Source organism: Gavia stellata, chromosome 36, assembly GCF_030936135.1.
Source record: "Gavia stellata isolate bGavSte3 chromosome 36, bGavSte3.hap2, whole genome shotgun sequence".
Classification (NCBI taxonomy): domain Eukaryota; kingdom Metazoa; phylum Chordata; class Aves; order Gaviiformes; family Gaviidae; genus Gavia; species Gavia stellata.
In genome coordinates, this window is record NC_082629.1 from 1,676,805 (window position 1) to 1,690,345 (window position 13,541).

Genomic DNA, 13,541 nt, shown 5'->3' on the forward strand with positions numbered 1-13,541 from the left:
AGGGGACAAGGGCCAACCCCCCGCGTCCCTGGCAGGGGTGGGTGGCAGCTGTGCTCCCCCCACACCCAGGGGTGCTCGGAGCCCACGGGTCCCATGCCAGGGTGGTGGGGGGCTGCGCGAGGCCCCCCCGTGTGTGCCACGGTGGCCGGAGCCCCCTGCCCTGCCGGGCCCCCCCCCTATTTATTACCCCCCCCCAAAATTTCAAGTGCCTCTTGCAGTAATAAAGCTGGCGGTGAGATGGGTGCTGGTTGTGCTGAGCGGGGGGGCAGCGGGCTCAGCCCCGGCCCCCCCAGCAGGACACGGGTGCCCCGGACCCCCCCAAGACACGCAACCAGGCGGAGGCACCGGCTGAGCTGAGCCTTTAATGTCGGTGGCGGCGAGACCGGGGCCGTGCGTCCCCCCCCGCCACGGCCCCCCGGGTCCTGGGGGCTCGGGCCAGGCGGGGGGGTGGCGCGGGGCGGGGGGTCCCTAGACGGTGTTGGCGCGGAGCAGGGGGCTGCTCTCGCCGCTGGGGGCCCCCCCGAAGGCCTGGCGCAGCAGGAGGCGGAGGGCAGAGCTGGGGGGCAGCCAGCCCCGGGGCCGGGGGGCCGGGGGGGGCCGCGGTCAGCAGTGGGCTGTAATTCACACGCCTGTGGGGCAGAGACACGGCAAGAGGGTTAGGGCCGGTGCCAGTGGGGTCACGGCCGTGGCCTCCAGGACACGGTGGACCCCCTGTGCCACGGTTGCCCCCCCACGCCACGGTGCCCCCGTGCAGCCTGACCTGTAGGTGTAGGCAGCGGTGCCCAGGGCGGCGGCGATGAGCACCAGCCCCACGAAGAGCGTGGTCCTGCCGGCAGCCGGGGCAGCGCCTGCGGGCAGAGGCAGCTCAGGACCCCCTGGTCCCACGGGACCCCCCTCGCCCCCCACCTTCCCGGCCCCGCTCGCACCTCCGACGGCGACGCGGGTGCTGGCCACGGCCAGGCTGTTGCCGTTGGCCAGGGAGACGTTGAGGCAGTAGAGACCGGACTGGTTGAAGTCCTGGCGCAGGACGAGCTGGCAGCCGGGGGCCGGTGCCACGGTCGAGCACGTCTGCGTCTGCACCGTCTGGCACTCGGCGTCCGCCACCACAGTGCACACCTCCTCGGGCAGGCTGCGGGCGGGGGTCAGACCACCGTGGAGCCCCGAGCCCCGCACGTGGTCCCCGTCCCCTCCCCGTCCCTGTCCCCAGGCCACCGCCGGTGCCCCGGCTGCCCTCACCTCCCCTCGCACGTCACCGTCAGCTCCACGCTGTTCTCGCTGCCGTCCGGCACCACCGGCACCACCTGCACGATGGCCACGCTCTCGATCCCCTCTGCAACGGGACACGGTGTCGGAACGTGTTCAGCCCCCCCAAGGCCCCCGCCCGGCCCCCCAGCGCGGCACTCACCGACGATGTCGAGCTGGGTGGAGAAGGTGCCGTAGCGGTACAGGATGCAGCCGGTGGGCTCAGCGGCCGGCGCCTGGCGCTTCACCAGCACCAATGGCTCGGCGGTGCCATCAGGGGCGGCTGTGGCTCCGGCTGTGGCTCCAGCTGTGGCTCCAGCTGTGGCAGCAGCAAGGGATACAGCCGTGGCTCCCACGGTTGCTTCCGCTGTTGCTCTGGCCGTAGTTCCAGCTGTGGCTCCAGCTGTGGCTTCAACCAGGGATTCAGCTGTGGCTCCAGATGTGGCTTCAACCAGGGATTCAGCTGTGGCTCCGGCTGTGGCTCCCGCCGTGGCTTCAACCAGGGATTCAGCCGTGGCTCCAGCTGCCGATGCAGCTGTGGCTCCGTCCGTGGCAGCTGCGGCTCCCGCTGTCGCTGCAGCTGCAGGAGAAGCAGGAGGCAGGGAAGAGGCTGGGGAAGGGCGAGGGGGGACCGAGCACTCGGGGAGCCCCCGGACGTCGCCCGGCACCTCCTGCCCCGGGGGAAGCACCCACCTGCAGCCACCGTTCCCTCCGCGGCCGCGGGGACCAAGGTGCCCAGCGCGTCCCCGGCCGGGGCCACCGAGGTGGGGAGCAGGGGATCTGCGGACGCCGCCGCGACAGAGACAGCAGCGGGGTCGGTAGCCGTGGCTCCGGCATCGTCGTCTGCCAGGGTGCTGAGTGCCAGGAGGACGGGCTCGGTGACGGCAGGGTCCAAGGGCGTGGCTGCCGATCCCCCCGTGGGCTCCACCGGTGAGCCGGAGGCTGCGGATGCTGCGGGCAGAGCGAGGATGGAGGGGGCACCCCGGGGAGGAGGCGCCCCTGGGACCCCCGGGCACCCGGCACCCACTGCGGGGGCTGCTCCGCGCTCCCTTACCAGTGCTGGGTGCCCCAGCGCTGCTCGGCGTGGTGCCGACGGGCTGCGTGGCCGTGGGACCCGCCGACGGCGGTGGCCCGGTGGTGGGGTCCACGACGGGGGCCGCGGAGGTGCCACAGGGGCTGAGGGGGATGGCGGCCTGCAGCACCAGGCGGGCGGCGAAGGACCCGGCCTCCAGGTAGGTGTGGGTGACGGTGGCGCTGCGGGAGATGAGGGTCCCGCTCTGGTCCCCGAAGTCCCAGGAGTAGGAGATGTCGGCGTCGCGCAGGTAGCGGCTGGGGTCGTGCAGCCGCACGGTGAAAGCCACGGCGCGGTTACGCACGAAGCGCCCGTCGCCCTCCGCCGCGCCCTGCACCTGCGCCACGTCCACCGCGAAGGGCACCTGGTCTGGGGGGGACACGGGGTGACATCAGCTCACCTGCCCCCACCGGGCCCCCCCCGCCAGCCCCCCCCCAGCCCTGGCACCCACCGGTGATGCTGAACTGGGTGCTGGCGCGGCCAATGGGGATGAATTTCTGGCGGCCGCGGTAGTGGTAGACGACCACCTCCATGGTGTAGGAACCCAGGGGCACCCCCGCCGTGCCCACCGTCAGCCGGGACACGGCGCCGTCCACCACCTGCCAGTAGCGCCCTGCGGGATGGGGGGGTCAGGCGCCGCCTCGGGGACCCCCCGGGCCCCGGTGGGGGTCGGTGCCGTCCTCACCCCACGTCCACCAGACATAGACGAATTTTCCGCGCTTGCCCCCGCCGCTGGGGGGAAACGGCTGCCCATCAGGAAAGACGCTGTCCGCGCCCTCGGCCGGCTGCTCCGGGAAGACGGGCTCACCCTGGGCGACGCGGGTGCCTGCGGGGAGCAGAGGGTGAGGGGGGCACGGGACGGGGGAACGGGTGCCGGCGGGGTTTGGGTGGGCGCTGACCATTGACGGTGCAGTTCTGGTTCCAGACGACGCGGCCGTCGGGCAGCACCGCCTGGGTGCTGGGGAAGCGGAGGGCGATGGAGAAGGTGGCCTCCGCGCCCGACATGGTGGGAGCGTCGTTGCTGATGTCAAAGGTGACATCGCCACCTGCCAGGCACGGGGACAGCGGTTCAGCGACGACGCCGAGGGCCAACGCAGTCCCCGGTGCCCGTCCCGGCACCCACCTCGCCAGCAGTCCTGCTGCTGCGGCGTCCCCTCCTGCCACAGCCGGTACCCGCCCCGGAGTCCCAACTCCGGAATGGCGCCGGCCGCCCGCTCCAGGGCTGGCTCCGGCCACGGCTCCGGCCACCGGCTCCTGCGGGAGAAGGGCGAGAGGGTGCATGTGGCACCCGGAGCACCCGCGTGGGGTGGCCACCAACCACCCCGACCCACCGGGGAGACCCCCAGTCACCCGCTGCCACGTCCACGGGGCATCCAGCCGGGTCCCCCCGACTGCAGGGACCCTTGGGGACCCCGGGGGCCACGTGACGGGCTCGGGCCAAGCCGTGCGCGGGGCAAAGCCCATCACATGGCGCCGGGCGCTGCCCAAAGCCTTTTCATGTGACTCTCAGCTGAGCCGGCGCCGGCAGCTCCGGGCAGGTCGGGGTGAGCGATTTCCCCACGGCCCCCCACTCACAGGGGGCTGCCAGGTCCCCCCTGTGTCCCCCCCCATTCCCAGGGGGCTGCTGGATCCCCTCTGTGTCCCCTCGCTCACAGACAGGTGGGGGTCCCCCATTTACAGAGGGATGGGGGGTCCCCCCCATTTGCAGGCAGCATGGGGTCCCCCTCCATTTACAGCATCTGCACAGAGGGCTGGGGACCCCCACATCCCACCCCACTCACGTAGGGCTACAGATCCCCCATATCCCCCCTTGCACAGAGAGGGGGAGACCTCCACCTCCCACCCCGCTCCCGGAGGGCTGTAGGTGCCCCCACATCCCACAGAGGGATGGGGACCCCCCAATGACCCCCAAATGGGGACCCCGTGGCCTCCAAGCAGCCCCCACCCAGGGGATTAGAGGGGTCTAATCCTGCTCCCCGCTTGATTTGGCTTTGAGAGGGGGTCCGCTCCCACCAGTGGACCCCATAATCCTTGGGGTGGTGGGGATGGTCCCGGCCGGCGAGGGGGCTCCCCGGATCCCGCAAGCCCCCTCACCATCCGGGACCATCCCGACTGCTCCCATGTCGGGGTCTGGATGCTGCTCCGGCCCTCCCACCCAGGACCCCCCCCATCGATCGTCTCCCCCCCAAACCCCACTTACGACGCTGAGCCGTGGCCAAGACCAGGAGGGTCCCCAACACCGCGATCGCCCCGTGCACCCGCATGGTCCCACCGTCCTCGTCTCCCCCCGTGCTCGGGCACCGCTGGGGCAGAGAGGCGAAGGGGACGGGGACGGGGGGATATGAAGGGGCTCTCGTTTGCATAGTCCCACCCCAGAAGGGGGGGGACCGGCCCCCCCAGTTGCGTTGCGTGGGGACACGTGTGTGCACGTGTGTGCGGCCCACGGTCAGCCCCGGTCACACGCTCCGGCTCTGCCCCGGGTGGGTGGGGGGGACGCTCGTGGGGTCCTTCTTGGGGGACGCAGAGACCCCCCAGCTCGGGGAGCGGAATGGGGGGGTGCTGCCCCCCACTCTCAGCATCGTCCCGGTGGCCGTGGGGACACAGATTCGGTCCCACGGGCTGGGAGACGGGACGGGGACCTGCCACCCACCGAGTGTGGGCCAGCCGGTTGTGCAGGACGGGGTGCACACGGAGGGGGGACCCCCATCCCACACACGCGGGGGGACCCCGACGCTGCACGTACACAGGGGGACCCCAGTCAGGCACACAGACGGGGACCCCCATCCCGCACGCGCAGGGGGACCCCGAGCCCGCAGACACACGGGGACCCCGGCGCTGCACGGGGACGGGGGGACCCCCATCCTGCACACGCGGGGGGACCCCGATCTCTCCTGCCGGGGGGGTGTTTCCAGCTCCCAACCGGCCCCAGCGCCGGCCCCGAGGGTCCCACCCGGGGGGGTCCCACCCGTGCCCGCGGCTGGCAGCCGTGCGTGGGACTGCTTGTGCGGGACCGTGCCCGTGGGACCGCGTGTGCGGGACGGCGCCTGGGCACCCGGAAAGCCCCGTGTGTGTGTCCCCCCCCCCCGCCGCCCCCCCCGGCGATGCCGCCTCCGCCCCCGTCCGCGGGGCTGATTCTGAGCCCGTGACGGTTCCTCCGGTGCGCGGCTCCGGCCTCGCCCCCCGACCCAGGACCCCCCCGGGCGCGGCCCGGCCCGCCCCGGGGCTCTGGGCCCCCCCAGCCTCGGGGGACCCCCCCAGCCTCGGGGGACCCCCCCAGCCTCGGGGGACCCCCCCAGCCTCGGGGGACCCCGGCCCGGGCGGTGCCCGCGGGGGGGGCGGCCCAGCCCCAGCCGTTGGCCGGGGGGGGGGCCCGGCCGGAGCCCGCGCGGCCCCGCACTCGCCCCGAGGACCGCCCCCCACCAGCCTGGGGCGGGAGCGACCCCCCCCGCGCGGGGCGGCTCCACTGGCGCCTGTCGCTTTAAGGGATCTCCCGCGCCGCCCCTACGTCACGGCGAGCCCGGCCAATGGGGCGGCGCGGGGGGCGTGGCCGGCGGAAGGCGGGAAGCGGCGCGGGCGGGGCCGCTGCAACATTGTTGCGCGCGGGGGGAAGCGGCGGCCGCGATCGTTCCATCCGCCGCGCGCGCGCCCGGGACCCCCCAGGGACCCCCCGGGGACCCCCCCCCGCCCCGGGGACACCCCCCCGGGCCAACCCCCCCCCCCCCCCCCCGCGGGGCCGTCCCGGGCGACCCCCCCCCGCCCCGCCCCGCCCGGGGTCTCCCTCCCGGGGGGTGTGTGTGTGTCCCCGCGCCCGGGCCCCCCGGGGCCGCTCCCGGGGCCCCCCCCGGGCCCCCCCATGGAGAACTTCCAGAAGGTGGAGAAGATCGGGGAGGGCACCTACGGCGTCGTGTACAAGGCCCGGAACAAGGTCACGGGGGAGGTGGTGGCGCTGAAGAAGATCCGCCTGGACACGTGAGTGGGGGGGCCCGGGGGGGCCCGGGGGGGCGGCGCGGACCGGGGCTCACCCGCCGTCCCCGCAGGGAGACCGAGGGCGTCCCCAGCACGGCCATCCGGGAGATCTCCCTGCTGAAGGAGCTCAACCACCCCAACATCGTCAAGTGAGCGGGGGGGGCCGCGCGCGTGGGGGGGGACACGGGGGGGCCGCGGGACCCCGTGAGCGATGGGGCCGGGGGGGCTCTGCAGGGCCCCGCAGCCGCGCCACGGGCCTGGCTCCGTCCCGCCGGGGCCTTGGCTGGGGCCGGGGGGTGCCCCGTGGCCGGGGGGGGGCCTGGGGAGCCATGGCCATGCTGGACCCCTGTGGCCGTGGGGTGCCCCATGGCTGTGGGGAGCCTGGGGACCCCTGTGGCCATGCTGCCCCCGTGGCCGTGGGGTGCCCCGTGGCTGTGGGGTGCCTGAGGAGCGTGGGGGGCCTGGGGAGCCGTGGCCATGCTGAACCCCTGTGGCTGTGGGGTGCCCCATGGCTGTGGAGAGCTGTGGCTGTGGGGAACCCCATGGCTGTGGGGTGTCCCGTGGCCGTGGGGGGCCTGAGGAGCTATGGCCATGCTGGACCTCTGTGGCTGTGGGGATCCCTGTGGCCGTGGGGAGCTGTAGCTGTGGGGCGCCCTGTGGCCGTGGGGAGCCTGGGGACCCCCGTGGCCGTGGGGTGCCCCGTGGCCGTGGGGTGCCCCGTGGCCATGGGGGGCCTGAGGAGCGTGGGGGGCCTGGGGAGCCGTGGCCATGCTGGACCTCTGTGGCCGTGGGGATCCCTGTGGCCATGGGGCGCCCTGGGGAGCCTGGGGACCCCTGTGGCCATGCTGGACCCCCGTGGCCGTGGGGAGCTGTGGCCGTGGGGCGCCCCACGGCACCGGCCCAGGCGGTGCCCGCTCCCTCAGGCTGCTGGACGTGATCCACACGGAGAACAAGCTCTACCTGGTCTTCGAGTTCCTGCACCAGGACCTGAAGAAGTTCATGGACTCGTCCTCCATCAGCGGCATCGCCCTGCCCCTCATCAAGGTGGGGGGGCAGCACGATGGCGGGGGGGTCCCGGCCCCGCCGGGGGGTCCTGGCCCCGCTGAGCCCCCCCCCTCCCCGCAGAGCTACCTGTTCCAGCTGCTGCAGGGCCTGGCCTTCTGCCACGCGCACCGCGTGCTGCACCGCGACCTCAAGCCCCAGAACCTGCTCATCAACGCCGACGGCGCCATCAAACTGGCCGACTTCGGCCTGGCCCGCGCCTTCGGGGTGCCCGTGCGCACCTACACCCACGAGGTGGGTGCTGGGGGTGGGGGGGGGACACACGGTGGGTGCTGGGGGTGGGTTGGGGGGAGCCGGTGCCCATCGTGTCCCGTCCCCTCCCGCGGCAGGTGGTGACCCTCTGGTACCGAGCCCCCGAGATCCTGCTGGGCTGCAAGTACTACTCGACGGCCGTCGACATCTGGAGCCTGGGCTGCATCTTTGCGGAGATGGTGAGTGACCGCGGGGCGATGGGCCAGGGGGGTCCCCGGCCCCCCCAAACCGCCCCTGGGGTGACACTGGGTCCCCACGCATCGGGCTGCGCCCAGGATCTGCTGGGCAGGTTCTGCCCGTCCCGGTGACGCCGCGGCTCCCCGGGGCACAGCCCTGACGTCACCGGGGCACGGGGCTGGCGCCCGCCGCAGCACCCAGGGAATAAAGGGGCTTTGTGGGTGCGGGGAGGGGGCCGCGCCGGCCGGGTGTCATGTGAGCCCCCCACAGGGTCTGCGTCACGCGGCCGACCGCAGCGCCCGGTGCTCCCCCGGGAAACCGGGGCCCGCTGCCACCGTGGGGACGGTCACGAGGGGCCGGCGTGAGAGCTCACGGGGTGGGGGCTGCGTGCGATTCCTGCCCCGGGGGGGCCCGGCCCCGTCGGCCAGCCGGGGACCTTTGCCTTGGAAAGGGCAGGACGTCTCGGGGTGCGACCAGTCGCCGGGACCCCCCCCAGGGCTGCACCCCGTCACGGGGCACTTCGGGGGCACCTGGCTGCCTGCGGGGGTGGCCCTGGACCCCCACCGGACCCCCGTTCTCCCTCCCCGCTGTGCCCAGATCACCCGGCGCGCCCTGTTCCCCGGGGACTCGGAGATCGACCAGCTCTTCCGCATCTTCCGCACGCTGGGGACGCCGGACGAGGCGGCCTGGCCCGGCGTCACCGCCATGCCCGACTACAAGCCCAGCTTCCCCAAGTGGGCCCGGCAGGACTTCGGCAAAGTGGTGCCGCCGCTGGACGAGGAGGGACGGAAGCTGCTGGCGGTAAGCGAGGGGCTCGGGGGGGCTCAGGGGGAACGATGGGGACCCCCCCTCACCGCCCCCCCTCTCTCCTCCCCCAGCAAATGCTGCACTACGACCCCAACAAGCGGATCTCGGCCAAGGCGGCGCTGGGACACCCCTTCTTCCGCGACGTCACCAGGGCCGTCCCCCACCTGCGGCTGTGAGCGGCCCGGCCCCCCCCCGGCCCCCCCCAGCCCCTGCCTGCACTCACGGGGCGTCTCGGGACAGGACCGGCAGCTGCCCGCTGCCCAGCGACGGTCGGGGGGGGCTGCCTCCTGTGCCCCCCTCCTGAAAGGAGCCCCCGTCCCCGCGCTGCGAGAGGTGACGTCCCTCCCCGGGGGTGCAGCAGCCGGGGGCTCAGGACCCCCCCGCGCCCAGGACGGCTCTGGGCAGAGCCCCCCAGGGCTGCCGGGACCCCCCTGGAGCGGAGCCGGCCCCCCCAGGGACAGGGAGCGGGTCCCACGCCTGCCGGAGGGTCCCGTCCTGCTCCGCTCCCCAACACGGCGAGGTCCCCCCCCTCGCCCGGACTTTCGGCACTTACAGCCCCTCCGGGGGGGCCCCTGGGACCGGCACGGGGGGGCTGAGCACCTTCGTCCTCACCATCCTCCTCCTCCTCGCCACTGTCCCTCATCGCGGCACCGGGGCGGCACCGGGTGGGGGTGAAGCCGGGGGGGTCCGTACCCCCACCTCACTGCCCCAGGGGCGCGGGAAGGTGGTTTTGCCCCGGGGGGGCGAGTGGGGCTCTCCCGCAGAGCGTGTCCCCCGGAGCCCCCCACCCTCATCGCCTCCCTCGGGGCCCCGGTGCCCCCCCCGCCCCCCGGTGCCCCCCCTCCCCTCCCCCCCCCCCCGCGCTTTCCTCGCCGACTTTTGTAACTTCTGCAATTTCGTACCGAACTCAAACTCTGTGTGTGGCGCCTGCGGGGGGGCGGGGGGGCCGGGGCCGTGTCACCGTCCCCCGGGGGGCCCGTCCCCCCCCACGGGGCCCGTCCCCCCCCCACGGGGCCTCTCCCACCCACCCCCTCCCCTGCAGGCGCCCGTGTCTGTGACGGGCCCCACGGCCGCCCCGGGGGCGCCTGGAGCCCCCCCGTGCCTGTGGTCACCCCTATAGGTGCCCCCGTGGCCCTATGTGGCCCCATACGGCCGCCCCCCCCCCCGTACGGGCCCCGGTTCCCCGCGCCCCTCCCGGCCCCAGGCCTCGGCCCCGCCCACCGCCGCAAGGCCCCGCCCCTCCGCCACACCCTTGGGTGGCCCCGCCCACCCGCGCTCTGGAGCGCCGCTATTGGTCGGGCCCTGTCCCCGCCCCCAGGCGAGGGCGCTGCCGCATTCAGGTGAGAGGAGCTGCCGCCAGGGGGGTCAAAGGTCGCGGCTCCCAGCGGCCCCCACGACTGTCCTGCCGCTGCCCCGCGGGCTGTCAATCATTGGCAGCGCCTCCTGCGATTGGCCGCGCGGCACCGCCCCGCGGCCGCGTCACTCATCGCGCCGCTGGCCTCGGGTTGGCTGGGAAGGCACCCTTTTGCCCTGTGATTGGACGACGCGGGGGCGTCCTGCGCTCCGATTGGCCTCTGCGGCTGCGGGGGACCTCCCCCTTAGGTCACCTTATTTGTTGTTGGTGCCGCCCCTTGCGCAGCGCCGCTTCCTCTTGGCCTCACGCCCCGTCACTCACCCCAAGGCCCTCCCCCTTCATGACATTCCCGCCGACCATTGGCCGACCGCTCCCCTCGCCCCTATTGGCCGGGCCACTGCCCATCCGCCCGCTCGCCGCCGCCGATTAGCTTTCCTACGCGGGGCGGGGCGGTGACGCGCTCCCCGCCTCTCCCATTAGTCCAGCCGAGAGGAAGAGGCGTGCCCGCCGCCCCGCTGCGCGCCGCTGATTGGCGGAACCGTCCCTTAATCCCGCCCGTGCTAGCAGGGTTTGGTTGAGCCGCTGTTTGTGCGCTCGGGCGCCGCGACGGGAGGGCCGGGCCGGGCCGGGTGCCGAGGTACGGGAGGGCGGCTGCGGGGCCGGGGGTGGCTGGGGAGGCGTTGGGGGGGCGCAGGGCCCTGGGGGACGGGGGAGGCCTGGGGCGGCGCTGGGGCCTGGGGGGGGCTCGGGGCCTTGTGGGGGGCCGGGGGGGCAGAGGCCGGCGGGGGGGGGGTCGGGGACCCCCCGGCGGAGCCTGTGGGGGCGAGGGCGGCCCCCCGGGGGTGGGCCCGTGTCCCCCCCGCCGGGGTGCGGGGTTACCCCTCCGGGCTGGCGGCTGCCCCGCTCCCAGCAGCTGGGGGGGGCCGGAGCGCCGGCAGCCCCCCCCCCCCCCCCCAACCCCCGGCCCCGGCGGCTCGCCCACCCCCAGAGCTGCCGGGGGGGGCTGGGGGGAGGCAGCCGCCGCTGCCCGTTCCGGGGGTGTTCGGCCCCCTGCCAGGGGACAGCGGCCGTGGGGCCCCGCGCTGCCCATCTCTGGCCCCGCTGTGGGGTCTGTGCTCCCCGCTCTGCGCGTCGGGGCTCCGCCGCGGGGCCTTCCCCGGGCTGCGGAGAGGGAGCTGGTGCACCCGGGCTCTCCCCGGGAGAGGGCTGCGGGGGGTCCCCCCGTGTCACCGAGCCGGTGCCCTGCAAGGTGCTGGAGTGGTAAACGTTGGTCTGTGGGGTCCCGGTGCCCGAGAGGCCCCCGGTGTTTGGGTTCGTGCTGCCGTTCTTCCACGGTACGGACCGTCTGTGGTCCCGTCGGCCGGTACGAGGCCCTGGTGTAAAATCAGATACTCCCGGTGGTTAGGGCAAGGGGGGCAGTGAATCACAGACACAGAGGCCGAGAGGCCCTCCGAGATCCCCGCAGAGCGGCCCTGGCTCCTGCCCGGCAAGGCCGAGCCGTCCCAGTGGGTGCGTGAGGCTCCACGAGGTGTCCAGGCGAGCCGGGAGAGGCCCCGGCTTTCCGCGTGGGGCTGCCCGTCGCCCACCCCTCTGTACGGGATGCACATCTGCCACGTTTTCGACTTTCCCACTGATTTCTGTGCCTGACCTGCTGCTGAGCCGTGGCTCCCTGAGAAGTGGGGCTTCCCCTGCGCTTTTGCCTGGAGCTTTGGCTTCCTGAGCCTCTCCTGATTCAGAGGAAATCTGTCTGAGGCCAGAGGCGCTGACCGGTCTGCGGGGTTGGCTCCTGGGCTGCGACTTTGGCCACCCCAAGGAAGGAGGGATGAGTGTCCCTGTCCCTGGCACGTGGGTCTTGGTCAGGGCTGCCTGAGCTGGCACCGAACCCGCAGGCACAGGGCAGGAGCTGCCCAAATTGGTGCAAGATGGAGAGACCCGGCGCTGTCGTGGAAGAGCAGATCAATAAATGCCGTTCTCGTCTCCGAGAAGTCACCCACAGGGCTCCTCTTCCAAAGGGCATCTCCTGCGGCAGCGCCGGCCCCCAGCTGCGGGCATCGGGCTGGGCTGGACCCTTCGAGTCCGTGCAGGACTCGCTGTTTGTGCTGGGCACCTGCAGCGAGCAGCAGTTCGGTGCTGGAGAGGAGCCTGGATCCTCCTGGGAGGCCGGGAAGCTTCGCCAGGGTGGCCTTGAGCGTGTGTCGGCACTATCTCGGGCGTGACGCCGGCGAGGCGTGGGGGGATGGCGTGCAGCTGGAGCCCGTCCCTCGACCGGGGATGTGAACCGGTTCTGCCACGTGACGGCTCGAGTACGGGCACCGTGCGGGTCGGGGGAGAGCTGGGTCTCCACCGTCCTCCACAGGAGCTCACCGACACCTTCCCGTCACTGAGACATCAGGCTGGCTGATTCGTGAGATCTCAATGTTTCATTAATGAGGGACGCCTAACGACGAGAGCTACGGGATGACTTTGTACGATGCTTATTGGTCTGTACCGGCTCAGGTTTGCTCCATGAGCTGGAGTTTCCTTGGCACGGGCTGCGAGCCTGTGCAGCAAAGGCTGGGCTCTTCCTGTAACCGGGCCCCCCCCGGCACTGGCTGGGCGAATCCGCGGTGGGCCGAGCCCCCACGCGCCTCTGGGTGGTTGCTCGAGTGCGATTGGGACATAGGAAAAGTATCGCTGGCAACAGGAAAGCAGTTAGCCCAGACGGGCTGTTGCAACCCTCCCCTGCGAAGGATGCCCCCTTCTCCCCGTTCAGCCGGCGCAGCCCTCGGCGCGCTCAGCCGCGGGGCTCAGCGGTCCCAGCGGCACGGGCAGCTGGTGGTTGGGCAGGTGGGCGAGACGCTGCCTCCAAACACCGCATCCCGGTGGCACGGGGAGGCTGCGGGAGCGTTTGGGATCCCGTTTGGGAAGGGCATTTTGGAGGAGACGGAGTGAGGCAGCCTCGGACTCCCTGAACCTTGTCAGGCACCGGTCGACCCGTTTGCTGCCACCGGCACAGCCGCAGCCCTCAGCCAGGGAAAGTCTCTGCCGCCGCGGCAGGGGAGGAGCAGATTCATCCCGGCAGGTTTTGTATCCCTGCTCGTGGCTGTTGGCGCTTGCCGTGTCGCACCGTAAATCTCACTCAGCCAGCAGCTAACAGCTTGTAATCGCTGATGACACAAAAGCGCGCCAAAAACAGCTGCAGACTTCTATAGGTCAACCTATAGTCAACTTCCACCTGGTGCGGTGATGTTTTAGTGGGAATATCTGGTCGTGACAGGGGTCTACGGATCTTCTGATGCCCTGAAACCCAGGTTCGTCTGAGGGAAGCTGAATCTTCCTTAATCCCTCAGAAGAGCCCTGGTGCGGGTGGGATTTCATGGCCACCGTGCTTTCAGCTTGCATGTCCTGGAGCAGCTCCCAGGCAGGAGAAGCGGCTCCTTCCAGGGCCATTCGTGCCCGGGTGGTTCCTCGGGGTCCTGCTGAGCGACGGGGCGGGGGCGAGGACAGAGCTGTCCAGCCCCCCCGGATGTCGACAGCTCCGGTGAGAAGTGCCGAAGCCTCAGGGCGGTTTCTCCAGAAAACCCCAGAGTGCTCCCAGCAGCTCATGGCTTTGTGGGACTGCGATGGCTT

At 72.8% G+C, this 13,541-nt stretch overlaps 2 protein-coding genes across 4 annotated transcripts; one reads left to right on the top strand and one right to left on the bottom strand.

Annotated features, from left to right (window-relative positions):
• Positions 1-468: 468 nt before the first annotated feature.
• On the bottom strand, positions 469-4,578 carry PMEL (premelanosome protein). The gene is given in 14 exon segments (XM_059832700.1): positions 469-603; positions 605-629; positions 761-848; positions 927-1,129; positions 1,237-1,330; positions 1,406-1,843; positions 1,933-2,193; positions 2,270-2,683; positions 2,766-2,927; positions 3,000-3,140; positions 3,214-3,360; positions 3,438-3,486; positions 3,489-3,568; positions 4,515-4,578. Coding segments are annotated over 14 exon segments (2,301 nt in total).
• A 1,582-nt stretch (positions 4,579-6,160) lies between these two features.
• CDK2 (cyclin dependent kinase 2) lies at positions 6,161-8,754 on the top strand. 3 transcript variants are annotated; one of them, XM_059832713.1, is made up of 7 exons: positions 6,161-6,283; positions 6,352-6,429; positions 7,204-7,324; positions 7,406-7,576; positions 7,672-7,773; positions 8,369-8,572; positions 8,650-8,754. In XM_059832713.1, exons 1-7 carry the CDS (start codon positions 6,168-6,170, stop codon positions 8,752-8,754), a joined length of 897 nt encoding a protein of 298 aa, XP_059688696.1. In that variant the 5' UTR covers positions 6,161-6,167. The 3 variants fall into 3 exon arrangements, with proteins under 3 accessions (XP_059688696.1, XP_059688697.1, XP_059688698.1); XM_059832714.1 differs by lacking the exon at positions 7,672-7,773; XM_059832715.1 differs by lacking the exons at positions 6,352-6,429; positions 7,672-7,773.
• Positions 8,755-13,541: the final 4,787 nt, after the last annotated feature.